Source organism: Gambusia affinis, linkage group LG01, assembly GCF_019740435.1.
Source record: "Gambusia affinis linkage group LG01, SWU_Gaff_1.0, whole genome shotgun sequence".
Lineage (NCBI taxonomy): Eukaryota > Metazoa > Chordata > Actinopteri > Cyprinodontiformes > Poeciliidae > Gambusia > Gambusia affinis.
Window position 1 is genome coordinate 17,020,037 of NC_057868.1, and position 23,035 is coordinate 17,043,071.

Here is a 23,035-nt window from a genome sequence, read left to right on the forward strand (position 1 = left end):
GACAGAATAAATATTTATGGATATTGTATTTGCATTTCAAATTGTGAATATTGGTAATTGTGATTAATATGACGGAAACAGTCACACTACTCCAACTTGTGTGTTTCTATTTGCATCACAGTAAATGTGAAAGTGAAAGAAACGACTATTATTGATAATTCTATTTTTCTAATGGTATAAATGAATTTATCAAACACTGCTTGAGAACATATTGTGGAATATACGTTGTTTTCTACATAAAACCTTAAATATGTAGGTTTATCATTGTACCAACTGTAGTGTAAGAAACACGCTTACATTCATCTTGTTATTGATTTATTCTGCAAATATTGCAGTTAATTATTTCAGCTTCACAGTTTGCCAATGGAATTTGGGTAATGATGAAATTTTGTTTCAATGTTTGCCCATAATGAACTTTTCAGTGGTCCAAGCAATGCATGATTCAGGTAAATGTTCTACCTGGGGAATTTTTTGTGAGTCATTCTTTAACGTTCCAGTCATGTTGCATATTTACATGTTTTAGTAAAAACATTTTTTTTATTTGATTTTACTGGAGATTTGAACGTATTCATTGGGCTGCATTTCACCTCTACTTAATAAAATGATGACAATTTTGATTGAGATGTATTGCTTGCAGAGCTGTTGCCTTGCAGCAAGAATGTCCTGGGTTCGATTCCCGGCCCGGGGATCTTTCTGCATGGAGTTTGCATGTTCTCCCTGTGCATGGTGGGTTCTCTCCGGGTTCTCCGGCTTCCTCCCACAGTCCAAAAACATGACTGTTAGGTTAATTGGTCTCTCTAAATTCTCCCTAGGTGTGAGTGTGAATGGTTGTTTGTCTTGTATGTCTCTGTGTTGCCCTGCGACAGACTGGCGACCTGTCCAGGGTGAACCCCGCCTCTTGCCCGGGACGCAGCTGGAGATAGGCACCAGCAACCCTCCTGACCCCATTTAGGGAAGAAGGGTGTAAAGAAAATGGATGGTTGGATGGATGGATGTATTGCTTGCTTCATGCTTGCCTTCTGCAAGGTCATCAAAAGTCTGATCAGAATATGTGGTTATCTCGTAGAAAATGCACTATTCCTGGAAGGCTTTAAATTCTGGTTTTGTCCAAATCCAGCATTTCTGACACACGAACGTTGAAAAATAACAATGGCTCTATTGTGGCAGACATAAATATAAGGCATTTTTTACACTCAGACAATATTTCTTGAGGTTGAACCAGTCATCCACAAATAAATTGGATTTCGTTGAGAAAAACTATGATTTTAAAAGTTACTTCCAACCTTTTCATCCAAAACTGTGCTCCACCCAATTTCTTCTATGCAATGCAAAAAATGATCAAAGAAAAGCATGATGGGAATGTTTCAGGAGGAAACATGAGGATTTTTTGGCTTTAATTAGTTCTACACTTAATTTTTGCATGATTGTTTGTAAATGTTATTGCAACCTACTGGTGTGCCATTAGTAATAGTTTTGTCAAATAAAGTTGAAGCAGTGGAGCAGGTAAAATCATTGAATATAGTTTTGCCCTTATTAAAAATCCATAGTTTAATCATGTTTTTTGTAGTTCCCTTCTCAAAATTCAGTCCTACTTCCCTGTGTATGGGTGGACAATCTAAAAATAGTTTATTACCTGTTTTGATTATATAATGTACATTGAATATGCCAAGTAACTTCTCTCTTCTAAGAGCAAAGCTTAATACTTTTGCTCAAATCTTTTTGATTCTGGTTCTGCAAAGACCAAAAGACAAATCCTAAAAGGTGGAGTTGTGTTTGAGTTATGCGTTTAAGCTAATTAATAAGCAAAAGGTTCAGACTCATTGGCTAATATGAGTTTAACGCTGACCTTAAAATCTTTCAGAACTGATATTGAAATCAGATTGCCCTGACAAGGAAACAAGAACTCAACTTCATGCATCCACTTGTCCATTTTTGGTATAAACTTTGTCCAGGTGAGACTGGCATAGTCCTTGAGCTGATCCCAGCACTCAGCAGTTAAAATGTTTCATCAGTCATTCAGTCTATAGTTTATACTGGCTATACTTTAACTATAGCCAGTATGAGTCAGTCTTGGATTAGATCTTGTGATTATTGTAAATGTTTTGCTATATGATCTGCAGTGGGCTACAATGTCTGCATCAGCCTCTTTGCACTTATTTGTCCTTGGTGGACGATGACATAGAGTTAGTCCTCAAATTCTAGAAAAAGTTACATGCCTGAGAAATAAACATGGTGTACGTTTATTTGTTTGTTTGGTAATTTGTTGAATATGGACTAAATTCCGCTGTTTTCTCTTAACAGGATGCCATTACTTGTCCATTCACCTGGCTCTTTCTCCGTCTTCCACCACCTAACGTGGATAAACCTTTGAAGAGTATTTGCAAGTTTTCAGCCCTGTAAAACATTGGCTTTGAGCACTGTGGATGCATGACCTGTGCAGCAACGGAAATAAAGAGGAGGAGAAGAAAAAACTGAGATGAGCCCAACTGACGATTGGCAGGAGCTATATCCCCTCAACTTTTTGTCTGAGGGCCACTAAACATAAAATACACCTCTTTCCCATTCTGAGACCCTCACAGGACTTCCAAAGTATCCCTCAGAGGGCTGATGCCAGTGTTGCTTAATGCCGACGCCTCCTTTAGCTCCAGGCAGGAGCTCCTGGACCTTCAGGACTGTCCCCTCAATGGGGGCCGCTCTTTGGACACCCCTAGTCCCGTGGACTCCCAGACAGGAAGCCCTCTAGGGTCTGGTCCTAGAAGCCCTGGCGGGTCAGGAGCTGATGACCTCGCTGGAGCCCTTATTTTCACAAGGGCTTCGATGCTGCCGGGGCAGTTATATGGAGAGAGCAGTCAGCCTGATACAGAGGTTCCTTTGGGGGTGACACTAAAGCCCAATGACTCTGATCAACTCTGCGGTTGGGGGGCTCTGAAGCCTAACATCATCCAAGTGTTCAACACCCCTCGTTGGGTGCTGTTTTTTCTTTGTGTGGCCTCTTTTCTCCAGGGAATGATAGTCAACGGCTTGATCAACACGGTGGTGACCACCATCGAGCGACGCTTTGACCTGCCCAGCTACCAGGCCGGTCTCATTGCCAGCTCCTATGACATTGCTGCCTGTGTCTGTCTGGCCTTTGTCAGTTACTTCGGTGGTACTGGACACAAGCCCCGCTGGCTGGGATGGGGCGTACTCATTATGGCGCTGGGTTCCTTGGTGTTCACCTTGCCTCATTTCACTGCTCCTCCCTACTTGGTCAGTTTGCAGGAGCAAATAGGAATGTGTTCTGCTAACAGTACCAGCCCGTGCCAGAACAAGGAGGGAGGAGGACTGTCGAGTTATCGTTTTGTGTTCATGCTGGGACAGTTCCTGCACGGTATCGGCGCCACACCTCTGTACACGTTAGGGGTCACGTACCTGGATGAGAATGTCAGCTCCAGCTATGGACCTGTTTACATGGGTGAGTGTCGTGTGCAACCCTGTGCTGTGTTTGCGTGCAACAAACACACAGCGTATGTTTATTAAAACTGATCGTAAAAAACAAATACAGATTTGTGTAAATTGACAAACCAAAATAAATATGCTTTCATGATACTAGAACAGCTACGTCATAAAAAGGAAGGTTTTTTTCTGTCCATGTGTAAAAAAAAGTCCTTTGTATTCTACTGCTTAAATGATACAAATTCTAATTTCTGAAAAATTTGCATGTTTTTTATATTTATCTCTACAGGTGACCTTTTCTACTTCACTGCATATTACTGATATTGATTTTGTGGTTATTAACAGTTGAGTGCACATAATTTAAAAATAATATAATGGAGCTTTAGTACTTTTTGGCCTCTAAGCCTTAGTTATGGGCTCTACCCCAAAGTTATTGAACTGGACTTAATATGACAAAATTTGTAAACTAATTGTTTCGGTACGACTCAGACTTCTACAATTTCAGCAGTGTAATAAATTCATTCCAAAAGACAGAATGCTCAGTTTTATTTTAAAAGCAAGTCCAGTGTTAGAACTCAAAATCACTTATATATGTGCTTTCATAGCATCTCATTAGGTTCTCTGCAGCATTTGTACCTCAAATGATGTGCATCCATTTTTGTGTTTTCATTCATTCATTCATTCATTCATTCATTCATTCATTCATTCTAACAGAAGTGGTCTTACAGAAGGTGATCACTGATCTCCGTGAATGAGCTTATTAGCTTATTGCCAAGTCGTCATGGTTTCATAGATCAGTCTGCCATGAAATGAACAGACCCTGTTCCCATCAAACACACACAATGCAGAATGCCTTATTTATCAAAATTGTATTTTTTTAATAAAAAAAAATAACCCCTCCTTTGATTCAAAGCTCATAAAAAGAACAATGGGGGCCTTTTAACTAGTGGGACAGGAAGTGAGTAGGAAACAGGAAGTAGTTGTACTGGCACACCCTGACTGTCTTTGGTGTTTGTCTCACCAGGGATCTTCTACACAGCAGCTATTGTGGGACCTGCTGCAGGCTACCTGCTGGGAGGTTACTTCCTCACAATCTACACAGAGATTCATCTGGAGTGAGTCTACTTTGAGTGACTAACAATATAACAGGATTAAAATGATGAGGGGGGAAAAAAACTGAATTTTACTGAGTATTTAATACTGGACTGTGTCCTCAACTGATTGTACCTTATTACAACATGTAACATGAGCTAACAAAGATTGAAGAAGAAATGGTCTATCATACAGTATGCTAGAAAATATTATGAAGAACATAAACTACACATTTACACGTTTTCAGTTTCATTTGGGCTTAATGCTCTCTACAGTTACATCTCTTTTTACTATAAAGTAAGCATGCCTTAAGCTTCTGAAAATGAGGATGTCCAAACTTGACTTACATTAACCAACCAAAGTGGACAACAAAGTCTTCAAAATGAATTTGAGTTGGTAAAACAAAGCTTGTTTGTTCAGTGACGGTAAGGAGTTCAGAACAAATGCCTGCAGGCAATAGCTTGGTGACCTAATAGATAAACATAGGATGTTTGTCTATTAGGGCTTAAAACCACTCACCGACAAACCCAGTCTGGCTATAATTCTCCACAGTGGTAAAAGTTTGCTTGTCAAAAAAAACTGTAGTTCCAAAAACATAAACTCTGGTAGAGTTTAATAAATGCAGTCTATTATTCTGCATACACATTTGTGTACTTAATTCAGTTAAGTCGTGGTTGTGTAAAACCAGTGAAGGGAAGCAGCTAAAAATCTGTTTTCTATTTAAAAAATAATAATCATTCCTCAACTTGCCAGCAACTCTGCTTCATCTCTGTTGGCACAAGAATGTAGCTGTCAAATTATTGTTGTGAGAACGCAGCCAGTCACGAAAATCCAACTCTAAGGGTGAGCCGCATTTTGCTTAAAGTCACTTTAAGCAAATGTTATGCTTTATTTACATTATGTGAAACGGCCAACTGTGATTGATTTATTTTACAAACTTTCAGTATTCATGGTTTTCTGGCTTTTAGTTTCTGAAGTTTAGTTTTAAAATAAGATGGCATTTGCTCTTTAAATTAAATATAAATTCAATTTAAAACCAGTTAAATAACATCTATTTAATATACTTATTGCAAAAAACAATAAAGAAATATGCTAATCCACATATCTGAACTTACATAAATAAAGCTGACCAGAAATCAAAATGCTCCTGTAGATATTTGAAAAACATAAAATAAAATACTATAATCTTGTGTAAAACAATACTTATGTAAGAAAAACTAAAGGTTTGGCATGTAGCACTTCACATGGCCAAAGTCAAATGGTAAGTAACATTTTCTTTGCTACAGAACAGCGATGACGCCAGAAAACCCACACTGGGTTGGGGCTTGGTGGATTGGCTTCGTAGCAGGAGGAGCAGCTGCTCTACTGGTCGCTTTCCCCATCCTTGGATACCCACAACAACTGCCAGGTAACACTCACACCCACTGCTTCATCACACCTACTTTGGCTTAAGTATCCTAAACAGAAACTCTACTTCTCACACTGCATTATGACACCATTTGGGAAGACAAAAATATCAATCATAGCCTAATATGACTCGTTCTGGTTCCACGCAGGCTCCCAGGAGCATGTGGCGGGGCGCGTGTCTGAGGCCCACCAGCTGAAAGATGGAAGCCACAATACAGCCTCTGACCCTCAGTTTGGAAAATCAGTCAAAGACATGCCAAGGTAGGGGTCTAGTTAAAACAGGGGTCTGGTTTGGATATGGCAGACTGTTTTGGAGTCATCTTCAAATCATGAGTGGGAACCGGCCAGCTTTTAGTTTTAAGTGAAATGAAAATGTACTGGTTTCAGGAAAGATGGCCACATGACACATTGAAGACACTCAACATAAATAATGACTGCTATTGGTAGATGTTATCTCACTTCCTAGTGTGCTAATATGTTACATCTATTGTCACAAAGGGACTTGAAAGTCTGAAGTTGATCTAAATAAGAGTAATATTTTTTGCTAGGCATTGTTTTTGGTGTTTGGGATTATTGTCCAGTTATGCTACCCGGTTTCAGAAACGTTTTGGCTGCCAGACAGACTTACATAACATTTGACTCTACAATAAATACTGGCACGCAGAGGAATTCACGATCAATTCAATAAAAAAAAGTGTGCATGTAGTATGAGTGCAAAACAACCCCAAATCCTGAAATCCCAACCAGACTATTAAACACAAAGTGTTTGTATTAATATGATGTTTGGTTTTGTCCAAACATCTCCTCTTCCCAAACCTCATGTCCTTCTGCCATGGTCATTGTAGAGAGACAAACAAGTTCATTCGGTCTTTTTCTAAATGTCATGAACTTTAACATCTCACATGCTAACTGGGGCCTACGGTTTAAGATGGAGCCATTGTTTTTTTGTTTTTTCTCAGCTTTGCATTGCCTGAACTGGTGAATTGTAAATTTCCCATCCATTCCTGGCTTTCAAATTCAAATTTAAAAATACTTTATTGATCCCACAAGGGAATTAAATAGATAAAATAAAAATAAAATAAGTAAACTTTCTTAAAGTAATATTTTCCACTTGTGACTAATCTTTCTTTGGAAATGGTATTTTCACCTACATATTATCTTGTTAGCCCATTGCTGCTTGGTGTTGTATGTGAGCGTCTGTCTTAATTTCTTTTGATCATCCTGATGTTACTTTCACTCTGTTGCCAGGTTACTCTTTGTTTTTCTTTCCATGGCTTTCTTTTCTCTTTTACAATATGCTTAATACGTAATAATTTTGAAATATGTTACGCATTTTTCTACACTTGAGGTTTGAAATACTCCCAGCACCTGCAAAAAACAAGATCTCTTTTCTTTAGTCCTGATGGATAAACCCCTGAAATTAAAGAGGTTGACAGTGAGAGAGTGGAAACTGTTTGAATTATTACAGTCTGAAAGATAAACTTCACATTCAAATATTTTCTCAAGGAAATGACAAATCTGTGTGAAAGTTTATCAGTCCTGCATATAAACTCCAAACGTTTATGTAAGAATGAGTAGATTCTTTTCAAAATGTTGCAACTAGCTGAAACTTCTGCAGAGCAGTCATTGGAGCAGAGCATCGCAGGCGAGTGACACCTGTGACTCTTTAGGTTACAACAGTGCTTACTATAAGCCCGTAGAATGACGTCATCTCTTACTGAGTCTCTTTCGGGATTTACGAGGATTACCCAAAACATTACGTAACGTGATTATTTATCTTTAGGTCCAGTGAGGTGATTATCTGTCTACACATTGGGGAGATTACTGCGGACTGTTTTAATTAAAAAATAAAGCTTAGGCTTATTTACCCACGGTGAGAACACACAAACTGACGATCTTCTCTAACTTGTTTCAGATCTGTGCTGCTTCTCTTGAAGAACCCTACGTTCCTCTTCCTGTGTTTGGCGGGAGCCACTGATGCCACGCTCATCGCAGGCATGTCCACCTTTGGTCCAAAGTTCTTGGAGTCCCAGTTCAGTCTCAGTGCGTCTGAAGCTGCCACCTTGTTCGGTAGGTGACTGGGTAACCAGGGTTGCAGACAGGACTGAAGATCTATTGCACCTTTTTCTATAGGGTCATGCAGAGAAAAAAAAATATGCCAAACATTTAACATATAGACAATTTAGAGCAACATTGTAATGTAATGTACAATGCAACTATTTTGAAGTGGTAGATTTTGGTCACGTTTGACTGTTGTTGGAATTAACGCAATAAAGCAAAACAGGATTAGTTGCATTAGTAAACCTTCTGATTGGTTATCACATACTTTTTTATTTTTTCCTTCTAACACATTTGCTTGTTTACAAACTGGATTTTATGGGATAAATGCCAGTTAATATGTGAAACAAATGTGGAAAGAGTTTTAAGATATGTGCCTCTATCTTAAAACTCTCTCTGAGCCAGTGAGAAATAGGAATCAGATTTCATATTGTACTGCGACAGACTGGCCACCTGTCCAGGGTGAACCCCGCCTCTCGCCCGGGACGCAGCTGGAGATAGGCACCAGCAACCCTCCTGACCCCATTTAGGGAAGAAGGGTGTAAAGAAAATGGATGGATGGATGGATTTCATATTGTATTTCTGTGCACTGTTCTTACCAAAAAGTGGACTTGAATGTGTTCTTTCAGTTTAGTTTCTTTCTTTTACTACAACCTTTGTCTCTGTTCCCAGTCCTGGTTTCACTGCACACTCTAAGGAGGCTCTGTTCATTGTCTTCTTCTCTTTCTTTGTCTACATGTTCTCATCTTAGCTATCGCTTTACCCCACCCAACTGTAACTAGGGCAAAAGCTAGCTATAGTTATTGTAATACTCACCAGATATATTTTCAGCAATAATCCAAAATCCGCTTAGCTTAAAATAGTAAACATGAAAAGGGCATTATTTTCATTCACCTGGTTGAGGTTGATTCATATCTTTCATAAAATCTTTAAAGGATCAGTCAAAATTTTCACCGCTCACTACTGGCAATTAATATCCATTGATGCCACAGCTTACTGTGTTTTTACATTTTTTATTCAAAAGTGAATTTACCTCTAAGCCGAATATTTTTTTTTTTCCTTACTTATTTCTGTCAATGCTTTTTTTCTGTGCCCCTTAAGGATACATGGTGGTACCAGCAGGGGGCGGTGGCACTTTTTTAGGCGGCTACATCGTGAAGAGGCTGAACCTGCGTTGTCGAGGCATCATACGCTTCTGCATGATGTGTGCTCTGGTCAGTCTGCTCGCCATCTTCATCTTCCTCGTCCACTGTCCCAATGTGCCCATGGCTGGGGTCACGGCCCCTTATCAGTTGGGGCTGATGGGGAAGGACCAGCTGGACCACTACAAACATCTGTATGACAAACCCAAGAAACCGCGACTCAGAAACATGTAAGCATTATTCTCGTAACACCTGGTAGGTAAAAAGCAACAAGACTGAAACTTTGATTTGTTCCAGTTGTCCATATCGGTTCTAAATGTCCTTCAGCTTGGCTCTAGCTGAAAGCTTAGCATCCTTACACTTGTCCTCTGTTACCACTGAGGACAGGTGCATAGCATTTCAGTTTTACAAAGTGTTTCAAACATTTTTGTCATAACAACAACTTTGCATTCTGAACAACCATATTACTGGCACAGCTCATGGAATAGACTATTAATTAGATTCACACTACTACTTTTTTGCTGTAGTTGTTTGTATTGTTTTCAATCTTTAAAATACCAGAATTTGCACGCCTCATGTTTTGTCTGTCTTTTTTCCTTGAGTAATCTTTTAACCAAATACGTTTTTGTCCTTACTTGAGTAGTTACATTGATAGTTGCTTTTTACTTGTGTTTAAGCAAAAATATGTTGCTTAAACATATTTTATTATGTTTAAGTGCAATAACAAATTTTATTATGTTTTATTATGTTTAAGTATATTAAAGTACCTCTTTAAGTGTACTTAAAGAGGTACTTAAGTGTACTTAAAGGAGTACTTGTACTCCTTTAAGTACACTTAAGTACTTAAAGGAGTACTTAAGTGTACTTAAAGTACTCCTTTAAGTACACTTAAAGTATTCCTTTAAAGTTCTTCTACTCTTACTTGAGCAGAAGTACTTTAAGTGTGTACATGAAATCTTACATATTACATTAGTCTAATGTCAGAGTGTGTTCAGAAAATCCAGTACACATCATCTTAAAATGCTATGCCACATTTGTCCTCCTCCTATCCACTAGCCGATGGCTAAAAATAGATCACATAGCAAAATGGTACAAGCCAAATTTAAACAGACTAAATTCCTTCTTTGACCCCCCGCCCCCACCTGTTTCTCACTGTCTGTCTCTTCCTGTCTTTCTTCCTTTGCTTCTCTCTGCAGGTCTTCACTGGACATGAACCTCACAGTGAGTTGTAATGCAGCTTGTAACTGTGCCAGAGAAATGTACCACCCAGTGTGCGGGGCGGACGGGGTGATGTATTACTCCCCGTGCCACGCCGGCTGCACCGCCATCAACCACACAGAACCGTCCACAGGCAGACAGGTACGGCACACACTGCTTGTTTTATTTCAGTAGGACTGGAAGAACATGACCCCGGCGATAACTGAGGCAGTTCAGAATTACCTGCAGATACCTGAATGTCTATTGTGTTTAGACATTCGGGTGAGGCAGAGTTGATTAGAAGACCAGAAAGTTGTCACTTTCCAATGTGTGCAAGAGAGCTCTTAAGCACTTATATTTGGGGAAAGGTCAATGTTCATCTTTTAAATTATATGTTTTGCTCTGACTTTCTAACTTCAGAGAAATTGTAATCCAGAGTGACACATTTCTGACAAAATTACCCATAACTGATTTTTGAACAAGGAACACGAAGAATAAGGAATCTGCTTATTTATTAAAGACATGCAGCAATCCATGCGAGAGGAAGAGAGCTCTGAAACAGAACACAAATCTACATTTGAGGAAATGCAAATATAATTTTTTTTGTTAAATGTTAAGTTAGATCAACACATTTAACTTCACATTGACATAAAACTTCTCCGTTTTCATATTTAGTTAGCAAAATATTACTCCATATTTACATGTTTCTAACAAAATTTCCCATAACCCTTTTTTGAAAAGGGAACAGGAAGAATAAGGAGCTTGCCTTTATATATATATACATATATATATATAAAATGGAAAAAGAAAAAAAGAGGTTCACGATAAACACTATAACCAAGCATACTTGTGTCTGTGTTTCAGGTGTACTCTGGGTGTGGCTGTGTGGTGGGGAACATATCATGGGGTGAGGAGGGCTTCGCTCTGACAGGGAAGTGCAGCAGCTCCTGCCACCACATGCCAGTCTTCCTCTCCTTGTTCTTCGTCATCATCTGTTTCACCTTTCTCTGTAGCATCCCAGCTCTCACTGCCACTCTCAGGTATGTGTCATGACAACAGAAGGATGTTTTTGTTAAGCAGATGCTAAATTCGGTAGAAAGGGTTTACCTGATATATAGCGCCTCCAATAAATACAAATGTACAGAACACTGAAGGGCTCTGTGTGGTTAAGCCGAACTGCTGAAATCGATTCTCACTGTTGCAGATTGAAACATGTTGGAAATCCTGTCATTTTGTCACCTGCCCTCAGTAACTTGTAATAGTCCACTCTCTAAACACATGGTGAAACATTTACAGGAGTTTGATTCCTGTGAAACCTCTCCCGCTGCAGTAAACCCTGTTGTGCACCTTGAAGAGTCTGTGCAAAAGCAAACATCCGAAAATTATGTGACCATCGTGTGAGCAGCAGTTTTGCCATGCTGAGCCCTTAAGAAAGCGAGTTAACTTAAGTAAGTTTAAGGCAACAGTCTACAAGTGTTTAAGGCTAAAAGTCACAACCTTGGATTTGAGTTTCCTAAAAGCAGACTTTTACTCAGGCAGTCATGGACTAAACTTTGAGTTGAAGTCGGTCTTTATATCTGTCCAACCCTGTTCTGTACAGGTGTGTACCAGATAGCCAGAAATCTTTTGCTCTCGGCATCCAGTGGATAGTGGTGCGCACTCTTGGTAGGTTCAATTCTTTCTCTGAGTATGCCTTAAGCCTCAAAATTGTCTTACAAAAAAAACAAAAAACTGTGATTCTCCCTTCCCCCTGTACCACTGCTCTCCATACAGGCAGTATTCCAGGACCGATTGCATTTGGCTCAGTGATTGATATTTCCTGCATATTGTGGCAAGACCAGTGTGGCGATCAAGGCTCCTGCTACATCTACCACAACTCAGCCATGAGTCAGTACACTCTTGTCGCTGGAATCATCTTCAAGGTAATATTCATAGTCAGACACCATTTCACTTTGAAGATGTTAAAAATGAAAGAAAGTGCCACAGAACAAAGAATAGTTCCTCGCGGTGGTTCTGGAGGGATGCCTCCCATTGTATAGTTGATTTAAATTTCCAGCACAATCTCTCCTTGCTAATTATCAGCCATCATAGTTCAGGTGAACGTCTACATGAGAGGACAGCAGCTGCAGAGTCTCTGTGTCAAATTGTGTTCCCACTTGAGAAGATGAGGACAGCTCAGTTTCGACATGAGTGAACGTATTTCAAAGAAAGTCCACTTCAATTTGTCATGATTTGGGAGAAAAAGAAAGTAGTGCTCTTAGATTGCACCCAGGACATATACCTCCCAAATGCTGCAGGTGCATTTTTTTGTCATGTGTGTGATATTCTTTTGCTGAAAGGCAGTAATTAACACTTGTATTCTGTTTCAGCTTTTGGGTACCATCTTTTTCCTTGTAGCCAGCATTCTCTACCAGCCACCTCCAGAGTCTCCTCAAACCAGCTGCGAGAGCACAGACCAGGGAACGGAGCACCCAAGCGACCTGCCAATCAAAGATCTGCCAGAAGATGGCGTCATTATCAACCTGCATGCCAGGTTATGACATCTTGGACCCTCCATTCCAAATACAGAATCTCTTTGTGTATTAAAAAAAAATACCCAGGATGCCTTCATGCACAAATGCACACATACACCCAGAGAGGGTGTGTAGCACTTCTAACATGCTGCTCTTTTAGAATGAAGTCGTGCTTTGACTGCATGTGTTTCTGACATGTATGTTTGATTGACTCAGCAAAAGCCTCACAAAGTTATTTTTCCCAACTTTTCATCTCTAAAAATAACTCTGATCTGTTCAGTTAAATGATGGTGTGTGTCTCATCTAGACTATGTCCATCTTGACACCATCGATCAAAGATCAATTAGATTCCTCACAGAACCATTTTATGGTTTTGAAAGAGTTTTAAAAAAAGGAATCTCCCATTCATCAGTTGTTTTACCGTGACTGACTGGAAGATATGATTGGTTTTCTAAGAACAGATAAAGCCATGTTTTAAGATGCTGTTAGAAACCTCAAGGCCAGTGAAAATGTAGCCAAATATTCTTCTTCTCACAAGAAGTAAAGCAGAGTACTGAACGATCAGAGAGTATTGAGCCACTATCATGCTTTCAACATTTTAATGCAAAATTCATACTCTTATCATTTTCCTAGTTGGCATACACAAAATGTCCCTTTTGAAGGCTGCTAGGCAGTTTTTCCTAAAACAAACAAACAAACAAAAAACCACACATTAGCCCGTAGTGTGTAATCTTTGAAATGTCTCTAGAAACTGTGCACATTTGGATATTGACAACTGATTCCAGTCTTCCTGACAGATTCTGCCACACTCTGATTGAGCTGGTTTGTAACATGACATTCTGTTGATGATCTGTTATGTTTAACTCTGAACTTTTAATGGACTCTTACTACTCAGGGGCATTCTTGGACATGCCTTGTCTCCAGCTTTGTCTTGACTGTACACTCTGTTGGGGGCTCGACACAAAGGAGATGACATCGCTCCCTCTCCGTTCATCTCCTATGGAGCTTAGGGCACCACTGACCAGCCTTTCTCCTGGCAGGTTAATGGCAAGATTTGCTCATGGGAAATTTTAAGCTCATACGTACATGTGAACCTGCACACATGACACAAGAAAGATAATAATGTTCAGCTTTTCTTGCAGTCATCGCTACCGTGTGTCGTGTCATGTGTTTTGCCACAAAACTTTTGTCTTTCGCTGTCGTTCGTCACTCCTCGTGTGTCGAGCCATTACAGTGTCTCTTGTCCCCTTTTATACTCATAGTCTGAAGTAGTTTAGCTTCAAGAATCTTTACGAATGATTATGACAATTCTGCCCTCTGCTATGAGCTCCGTGTCCCAAAGGAACCCCAGAGCAAACGTCTACCATTGCCTTGCTTCATTCTTGGGATGATGATTGCAAGGAACATTTGTTGGATAGGATCCATCAGAAGCAATTGATGTGTTGTTGGTGCAAATCAAGGATCTGAGCTTTCCATGCTCTTAGGGTGCCTTCAGGGAGAACAGAGAATTTCAAGGATGTGAAAATTCAACTAGATTGTGGATGGAGACCATCCACAATCTCTAAAATGTATTAAAAACACAGTTTGCTCCCCGTTATGCCTGGTAGAGTGTGAGTGTTTTCTAATTGTATTGAGAATGCATAAAACATTTGAATCAAAGGAGCCTGAGTGGTGGAGTGTAAAACAGCTGTGGGAGCGCTGCCATGTTGGTCTCATTCAGACTCCAACCTCATCACAATGGTAGTGTTACTACATTATCTTTTAGCACTTAGCTTAATGCTAACAGCACAGTTCTACAAAGTCTCTGCTATTGTGAAGGCTGTATCAGTGGCTTGATTGACTTCACTGAAGGACATTTTCCAAATTTGCCTTGATCAAGCCACACTCTAATGGGTCATGTTGTTCTTGGAGAGCACAGCCGGGTCTTCCTCCAGTGGGAAGGTTTCTGGAAATCTCCAAACAGGCTGCCATGTGCCTTTTTATTCAGTGTGGCTTCAGTCAAACGTTTGCACCAGTCAGTCTCTCACAAAAAATTCTGCTGGTGTAGTTGTGAGCGATTTTCTTTTTCAGTCTTTGCACTTACGCCTTCGGAAATATTGCTTGTATCATTATGGAGAGAAGAGAATTTGGTAGTTTGGGATGTGACGGCTTGCTTTTTTGTCCTGATTGGCTGTGGGGTTTCCGAAACCATCCCTCCATGTCAGGCTTTGAGTTTCTTTGCTTCAGTTAATCTGCGAAATCTGCTCAAGAGGTCTTTCTTTTTGATAGCAAATATATGATGATGTGCACATCGATTATCATCACAGGTGAATAGCACAAACAAACAAACAAACGCATTTTCACCTTGAGAAGCACATGAATACTTTTGAAAGCAACTGTACAAGAGACTTTGGATTCAAAGGTAGTGATATTTTAGCTTCTGCTGATGCGGAATTATGACGACATAAAAGTGAACATGACTGTTCACACTGCAGACGCTTTAAAAACAATCGGGTTTGTATCCGATTTAATTCCACATAGGGAAGAGGCACAAGAAGATTTTTTTCAAAAAGTCGGACAAAAGTCGCATCTGGGCGAAACAAGCCGATTCGATCACCTTTGCCTGTTGTGTGAACGTAACCTATGTTGCTCTCTTTACCAGCTGACAGTGGTTTTAGTGCAATCTTATTTTAAAAATGATTGTTCAACTGTGTGTTGAGAAATGCCAACAGCAAATAGACGGATTTAAACAAGAAATTCAAACAAATATTAATCAAACTTCACTAGAAATTCATGAATTAGTTTCAAACATCAAATTGATATTTTGTAACAATAGCTTATTATGGTCAGGTAATAAATGTTACAATATATGTGATTTAGCAATGAACACCATGCCTCAAAACATATATGAATAGCCTTGCCAAGGCTGGATGGAAATACCTAAATATCTCTAAGGTTTTATTCTTCAGGCTGCAAACATTTGGAATTACCTGCAGCCTGACAAGCTTTGCATAATTCTATGAATTTAAGAGCTCTGTATGTGTTTATGATAGATATGGGATGTTAAAACCACACCTCTGGCTAAAAGATGGGAACGTTCTGAGATTAATTTAATTTGACAATGTCCCACTAGATGACACTCTTTACCCTGTACTAATAATGTTTCTTTGATGGATCTGATGAGAATAAACTCAAAATCTAACAGGAATATTAACATGCTGGTCGACGTTATATAAAATAAAATGAAAACATGCATATATATATTTTTAAAAACGGTTATCTACAACTGATTTACTTTCAATAAACTGTATTTATTTAGACGTAGGAAAAAAATTGACATATTTTTTAATCTAGCCTTAGCTTGTTGGTTCTGTAGCAAGATAAAGATTTTTATGGGCAACAAATGAAATAAAAATTTAATATTTTCTGAACCCAAATTAGTAAATATTCCGATTCCTATGACTTTCTAAAGAATTGTGTTTAGCCAAACATAAGACAACATCTGATAATAGAACATCTTCACAATATTTCTAAACCCCAGCTTGGACATTCAGCACGGTAAAGTTGCAAGCGATTCATTAAAAGTTATCCGCAGCAAACTTCTAACCTCTTATGAAACATTTGCACTTCAGTACTTGACCCCAAATGGAATGATGGGATTTTGCTTCAGTGTTTGGCTGTTTAGTTATTTAGGATGACACAGCTTTGCTCATTTCAAAACTCAAAAGCATTGCTCTTCAGCAGGAGATTCAGTGAAACCAAAGTCATTCAAATATAATACCCAAACGGAGGCAGATAGACACATGAAAATCCAGTTTAAGTAATCCCAAGATATCCATCTTTTAGTTCATAATGGAAATTGTTTTGTGTGGGCCTTGCATCTTGACTGAATGATGTGTTCAACCTGAATGAGACGGGGCACATTGGTAACATACAGTAAATTCTACAGTGCATTTTACGTTTGGACCTAATTGTTTCAGTACTGTAACTCTCCAATCGTGCCAAAGCAGCTTTGCAAATTAACTGTTCTTTATTTTGTATCGACATATGTATGCAAATAATTTATTTATGATATTTTGCACTTAAATTTTTTAATCAGCGGTGTAATTTTAAAAGTACTGATGCTCTTTGCTGTCATTCTCCTGTTTGTGATGTAGGGTCCCTCCCACTGTGCTGATCTGTGTTGTTACTGTGTTCGATCCTCATGTTATGAGTGACCTTGACAACCTTCAACTGATGGCGAACAATTATTTTCACCTGTATCTGTAAATCGTTTTTACCTGTGCTTTTCTCTGTCTGCTAGCTCAGAATATCAAATGTATAAAACCCTTTTGTTAAACTGCACATTAATTTGTTTTTGTGGAGTATGTTGTTTTTCATGGAAGCTGTGAATTTTTTTATTATTATTTTTTTTTTATTATTGAATGACTCAAAAATGTGAAATGTTTTTACAATTACAAAATTTGAACAGCACAACTTTGCGTCCGACATGTTTTTCTGTCAGTTTGATTATTTGTTCATATTATTTAATGCGCTGCAATCACTTACATTCTGAAGACTGGTGTGACCTTTTGGTGACTGATGCAATACCGCTCTACAGCAACTGCCCTTTTTAGTAGTGCAAACAAAGAATATATTTTAAAACGCATTGATATACGCAAGGAAAAAGCGTCTTAATACTACCGCAACACGTATCATTCAGGGTCTTGTTTATCTTCGCTCTTGAGCCAATCAGGGCCAGAAAAATGCATCGCACTCCTGGCCTCGCTTTGCAAACACCAGCTAATAGTGTGTGAAGCCAAGTTGTGCTTATTTCAGCTTCCTAAGCTGCATTTTCTTTCAATATTTTTCACATTCTCTGCAGAGGAGTCTGGTAGAGCTGCCGCTAATAATTGGGAGGTAAGTTCCACAGGATATCTGTAAATCCTACAAATATTACTACTAATAATAATACAAAATATGCAGGAGATCAATACTAAATATCCAAGAGTTGTTGAGGTCGATGTAAGTCAGAAAAAAAAAGTATTTTTATGACTTTTACTTTACTACAAAAAGTCATGAAATGGTTTGAAGACAAGAAGATGGATGTTTGGAATTGGTCCAGTCAAAGCCCAGAACACAGTCTCATAGGGAATTTGTGGCTGGGCTACACAATCCTCATCTAACCTGACAGAGTCTGAATATTTTAGCAGAATGAATGACATAAGATGCACAGCCTGATTGAGAACCATCAACACAGACTTCCTGTTGTGACTTCAGCCGAAGGTCCATCTACTGAATGCTGACTGGCAGTCCTGCAGTCATTTTGACCACCAGGTGGCAGTAAGTAACAGTTATTTAGAAAGTGTTCAAAGTTATTAAATACAGACTCGGATCAACCCTTATATTTCTGTATCATAACATCAGACGAAACATGTAAATACTCCTTTGCTAACAATAATCTGAAGTAACTCACACGGAAACACTTTTAACAAATCAACTAATCTAGCCTTGCGACCGGACTCTGAGCGACGTTTTCATTCTTAAGAAAGAAAAAAGGCCTGGAAGGATGTCTTAAAGGTTTTCTCTAAGACATCACAGGGACCAAACTGACCATCAGCTGTGTCTCTGTTTCAACCGCTTCTCTCTGCTGTGCACCTGTGATGTGGAAACTCAATGCTCACTGATGACGCACCGCTCAAGACAATATCGAACGCCAGTAGAAAACGTCGCTTTAAGATTGATTTATGCCTCCATGTCTGACGGGTCCAGAGATGTTCATTCCTGACCACGAGGCATGTTGTTGTTTTTTTTGTTTTTTTCAGTTTTCAGTTCCACGGCTCCATCAGTTCGTGTATTGACAGAGTCTGTTCACGTTCATGCACGCCGTGTCCTGTGCCTTATCTGAACGTCTGTTGTTAGTCAGAGCAGGAGACGGATTCAGTTTCTTTTGTTTTTGTTTTCCTTGTTTCAAATACACACGTGCAGGTTTCCTCCACTGGCTCGGTAGAAATAAGCGAAGTTTTGTACAAGTGAACAGGGAAGACCATGCTAAGAGTAAAAGAACAACAAAAAACCCCAGGATATTTCCCATGTTTTTTTGTTTTTTTTTTCATTTGGTTCTAATTTACATTGACCCTTATTGTCTCATGTTTCAACACATACATTTAAAACCAAAAGTTTATAAAACTTGAATACAAAGGCACATAAAACTTTTTTTTTCTCTCAATAGCTGCATTTCTTTTGACCATATAATTAGACATTTCAGAAAAATAAATTTGCTCATTGGAAGCAAAAAGAAAAAAAAAAAGTTTTTTAATTAATTATTTCTATTTGCTAAATGCCACAATAATAAGAGAACAAAGAATGTGCCAATAGTCATAGCATTGGAAAAGGAGACTGGTTCTGTGTGCTGGACAAAAACGGGTTTTGATCCGAAATCTGCAAATAAAAAAAAAGAACAAAATTCCTTGTGAAGATGCTGACTGACACTGATGAGACAGAGTCATTATCCACAGTGAAATATGTTTGTACTTACATAGGTAGAAAGACTACTCTGGAAGAGGAAGCCATTCCCCCACATGAAGCATAAAGAAGTCAGATGGCAGTTTGGAAATGCTGATTTTTCTTTTGTCTGACAAAACTAAAGTGGAACTGTTTGGTCATGAGGATCATTGCTACATTTGGAGAACAAAAAACAGGGAAGTTTGCTACCCTGAAAACTCCGTCCCAACGGTGAAACCTGCACTCAATGCCAGTGTTTTACCTTGTACCATTGAGTTGCATTGCTAATCTTGTTGTGCTATTTCAGTGCAATGGAAATAAAAGTTTTCTATTCATAAAGACTTCTTGGGCAGATCTGAAATCTGCAAACGATCCCATCTGTGAATTATGGTTTCTGTGAAATGTTGTCAAGAAGTATTTGCCTGCTAACAGATTATTATTGTTTTTTAGCTCAAAGAGTAGTTTTCAAATGATTATTCATTTACTCAAGGGTAAACAGCTATCTTAATCAAACAGGCTTTATTTGAAATAATAATTATCCACTCTGTTTAGAGTAAATTAAAGAGTTGACATGCTGCTGCATAGCTACCGGTGATAGACTGACCTGTTCTGCAGCAACAGTGAAGACTCTAGAAAATTCATTTACAGAGTCTTGTGCTTTTCGTACTTGTTTGGAATGCTGATGGCACTAATGTATCATGTCTGGTTGGAGTCAGGAAGTAAACAAGTCACTCTTTGTCACCGCAGTGTTGATAAAGCCCTATTGGAAGCTTTAGTTTCCAGACATCAGGCGGCAACGCTAATGTGATAAAGGCTTTTCCAATTAGCTGAAGAGTATCTGCTGTAACACTTCTCTTTCCAATAAAAAAATGGTTCTGGGAAAGTCTAGTAAGTGCTTCACCTTAATCAACAGCCAAGCAAGTTATATAAATGAATGTCTGACATGCACTGTATTGGATCAAGTTTTAGCTAATTAAAAACACCAAATCATTTTAAACCAAAACTAAAAACCTAATTTATTTTATTCTTGTTGGACTGACAGGCAACACAATCTGGGATCTTGCAATCACACCAAAATTTTACAATATTATAACTGGATGGCGTGATTTCCTTTATACTTAATTTTAAAACTGGTTTACGTGTGTGCGTGTGTGTGCGTGTGTGCATGCATGTGTACATTTTGACACAAAATGTACACGCACACACACACACACACACTTTAATTAAGACTTACTCTTGAGAAACAACCAACATTGTGAGGACTTTTGAAGTTGTGAGGCCATTTTCCATGTCCACACAATGTAAAAACATCATTTGTATAGCTAGGCAAGTTAGTTTTAGAGAAATGGTATGAATTAATCTTTGCATAAAATGATAGACCAGTAATGGTCAGGGTTAGGAAAAATGTCTGTGTTAGGCATTTATGCAATGACTACAATGAATGGAGGCCAACAGAAAAAGTCCTCAGTTTGTGTAGAAATACAAAGATTTCTATCTGTGTGTCTTTTTTTTTGTTCTTTTTACTTCACATTTTATGCTAATGAGCCAAAGGTATTTTTCTACTGGGGTGAACAATCAAGGTCTATTCTGTTCTATTCTATGCTGTCGCTGCAATCTGCTTCTTCTCAGCATTCGGTTCCAAAATCAAATAACGTATTACACACCAACACAAACGCACATATCAAGGTCAGCCAGTGTGAGTCTGTTGGCTTTGGTTTTTGTGTCATGTTGTCCTTGCTATAAATATAGTTTCCTGCTGAAAAATAAACAAGTGCAGACTTGACAAAGAGAGACAAGAAAAGAAAAAAAAAAATCCCTTTTTGAAAACATTTGCCTGAATCCTGGACGTATCGTGTTCAGAATGTTGAAAATGAAATGCTCGTTTCTTAAAATGTGTTTTTAATGCACAGCTGCAGACCGTAAAAGATATTGGAATTTTAAAAAAAAATAACTGAAGGATTACATGATTTATTCATTTCTAAATAGATTAGACTGCACATTCCTTACATATAAATACAGTTATTTACAGTGGTACATATTGCATTCTTCTGCATAAATTGTATTATTTTCAGTTAATAAGTAAAAAAGGATGCTTTATTTAAGTAGTTCACTCTCTCCTTGCAGCAGCAGCAGGTCTTCTGTTGACCTCAGCATGATGGTTTAATGGGCTCGATATGAACTTTTCCATTTTTGTCTTATGTGATGAGGTGACCATTAGTTGTCCTCCTCCAGCCAATCGACCGGCGAAATGTGTTCATGTGAAATTTTGAGCTCCAGGGTTCATGTACATTTCATTTCTAAAGATCTCCCCAGCAAATACACTTAGTGCATATTACTGGAGAGAAATCTGAGTTGTAAAGTGCTGAAAACCAGCAGTACAGCAGCAGCATTTCTGTTTTGCTTCTTCTGTGAGAAAATATGTCAAACAGCACCGTTGTTAGAGAAATGGATACTTTCTACACTGGATGTGACTTACATAATTATGTATCAAAAATGCAAGAGTTTTTGCAAGATGCTTTTGTAAGATCTCATTTCAGTGTGGACAAACTGGCTTTGACTCTAATTTGTAGTTAATGATGCACTTTACAGAATTTTGCAGTGTTTACCAAATCTCTGCCCAAATGAGCTGCTGATAAAATGGAGAATTATTATACAATTTAATACAGAATGTCAAAAATTTAGCAAATAATTATGCATTTTACTAGGTATCTCTATAATCACAATCAAGAAGTCAATTACAAAGTCAATATCCATATTTTATCTAATTACATAGATAAAATTAGAGTTCAGTAAGGTACACAAAGTCAAAGAAGAGAAAAAAGGAATATTGTTAAGAAAGAAAATTTGACTAAATTATGAATAACAGATGGGTAATAGATGAATAATTCCTCTGTTGCTAATGAAATTATTGGCTGGTATATTGTTATCTGCTTTTTAGTGGTGACAAGAGGATCCAAATTAAATCCCAATAAAAACTCATTTACAATCGTATTTTTATTTTTAGGTCATTAACAGCAAAAGCCTTGGCTTGTTATGAAGCCTAGGCGCAAATTCAAACTGGAAGACTCTTTTGCCCCACCTGCATCATACAATCGGCGCGTCCCGCTCATCGCCGCCGATCTATCAACGCTGGACCAAGTCTCATCACGTCCAATCATCGACCAAGGCCCAGTTGATAAGGACCTCCATCCATGGCATTGTGTTTTTTATTTGACTTTTTCTTTAATGCTGACGTTTTTCTCTGGTCAGCCTCTCTTGCTTTGGTAGCAGTGAAATGAGTACAGTATATTTTTCAGCCCCAGTGTCTACATGCTCACACACACTGTGTCTCTTTAAGTCTAACTTTTGGCAGCCCTGAAATGTTACGTCAGCCTGAGCCTTCTGTAAGCCGTTAGATACCGGCTTGCCCTCTACACAGCCTCGGCACATTTTAGCTGTTTTATTTTCCCCATTGAGATGAACTAAGACACGGTAATAGTTTTGATTCAGTAAGTCTTTATTTCACATAGCAGGTGTCAGGATTGGTCAGCGCTGACAAGCAGGGCTAACTGGAGGACTGTCATTAGGAAAATGTTCGTCTAGGATGGTCCTAATGCCATTACAAACATTTGTTTTTCTCTGAGATCAGGTGATCAGGTACAGTTTGATCATCTCCCTTCCAAAGCCAAATACTGCATCGCAGAATAAGAACTGTGTTAACCATGTTTGACTCACAATTCAGTGAACCAA

General features: G+C 38.6%; 1 protein-coding gene across 2 annotated transcripts in view; it reads left to right on the top strand.

The window, feature by feature from the left end:
* Positions 1 to 17,296, top strand: part of slco4a1 (solute carrier organic anion transporter family, member 4A1) — a 37,722-nt gene extending 20,426 nt beyond the window's left edge. For both annotated transcript variants that reach the window (XM_044115902.1, XM_044115912.1), the window contains 11 exons: positions 2,302 to 3,454; positions 4,460 to 4,550; positions 5,814 to 5,935; positions 6,084 to 6,195; positions 7,850 to 8,004; positions 9,094 to 9,364; positions 10,331 to 10,493; positions 11,196 to 11,371; positions 11,932 to 11,996; positions 12,105 to 12,253; positions 12,701 to 17,296. In XM_044115902.1, coding sequence (XP_043971837.1) covers positions 2,608 to 3,454; positions 4,460 to 4,550; positions 5,814 to 5,935; positions 6,084 to 6,195; positions 7,850 to 8,004; positions 9,094 to 9,364; positions 10,331 to 10,493; positions 11,196 to 11,371; positions 11,932 to 11,996; positions 12,105 to 12,253; positions 12,701 to 12,871 — 2,322 coding nt within the window. In that variant the 5' untranslated portion in view covers positions 2,302 to 2,607 and the 3' untranslated portion in view covers positions 12,872 to 17,296. The remainder of the gene's footprint in view (positions 1 to 2,301; positions 3,455 to 4,459; positions 4,551 to 5,813; positions 5,936 to 6,083; positions 6,196 to 7,849; positions 8,005 to 9,093; positions 9,365 to 10,330; positions 10,494 to 11,195; positions 11,372 to 11,931; positions 11,997 to 12,104; positions 12,254 to 12,700) is intronic.
* Positions 17,297 to 23,035: the final 5,739 nt, after the last annotated feature.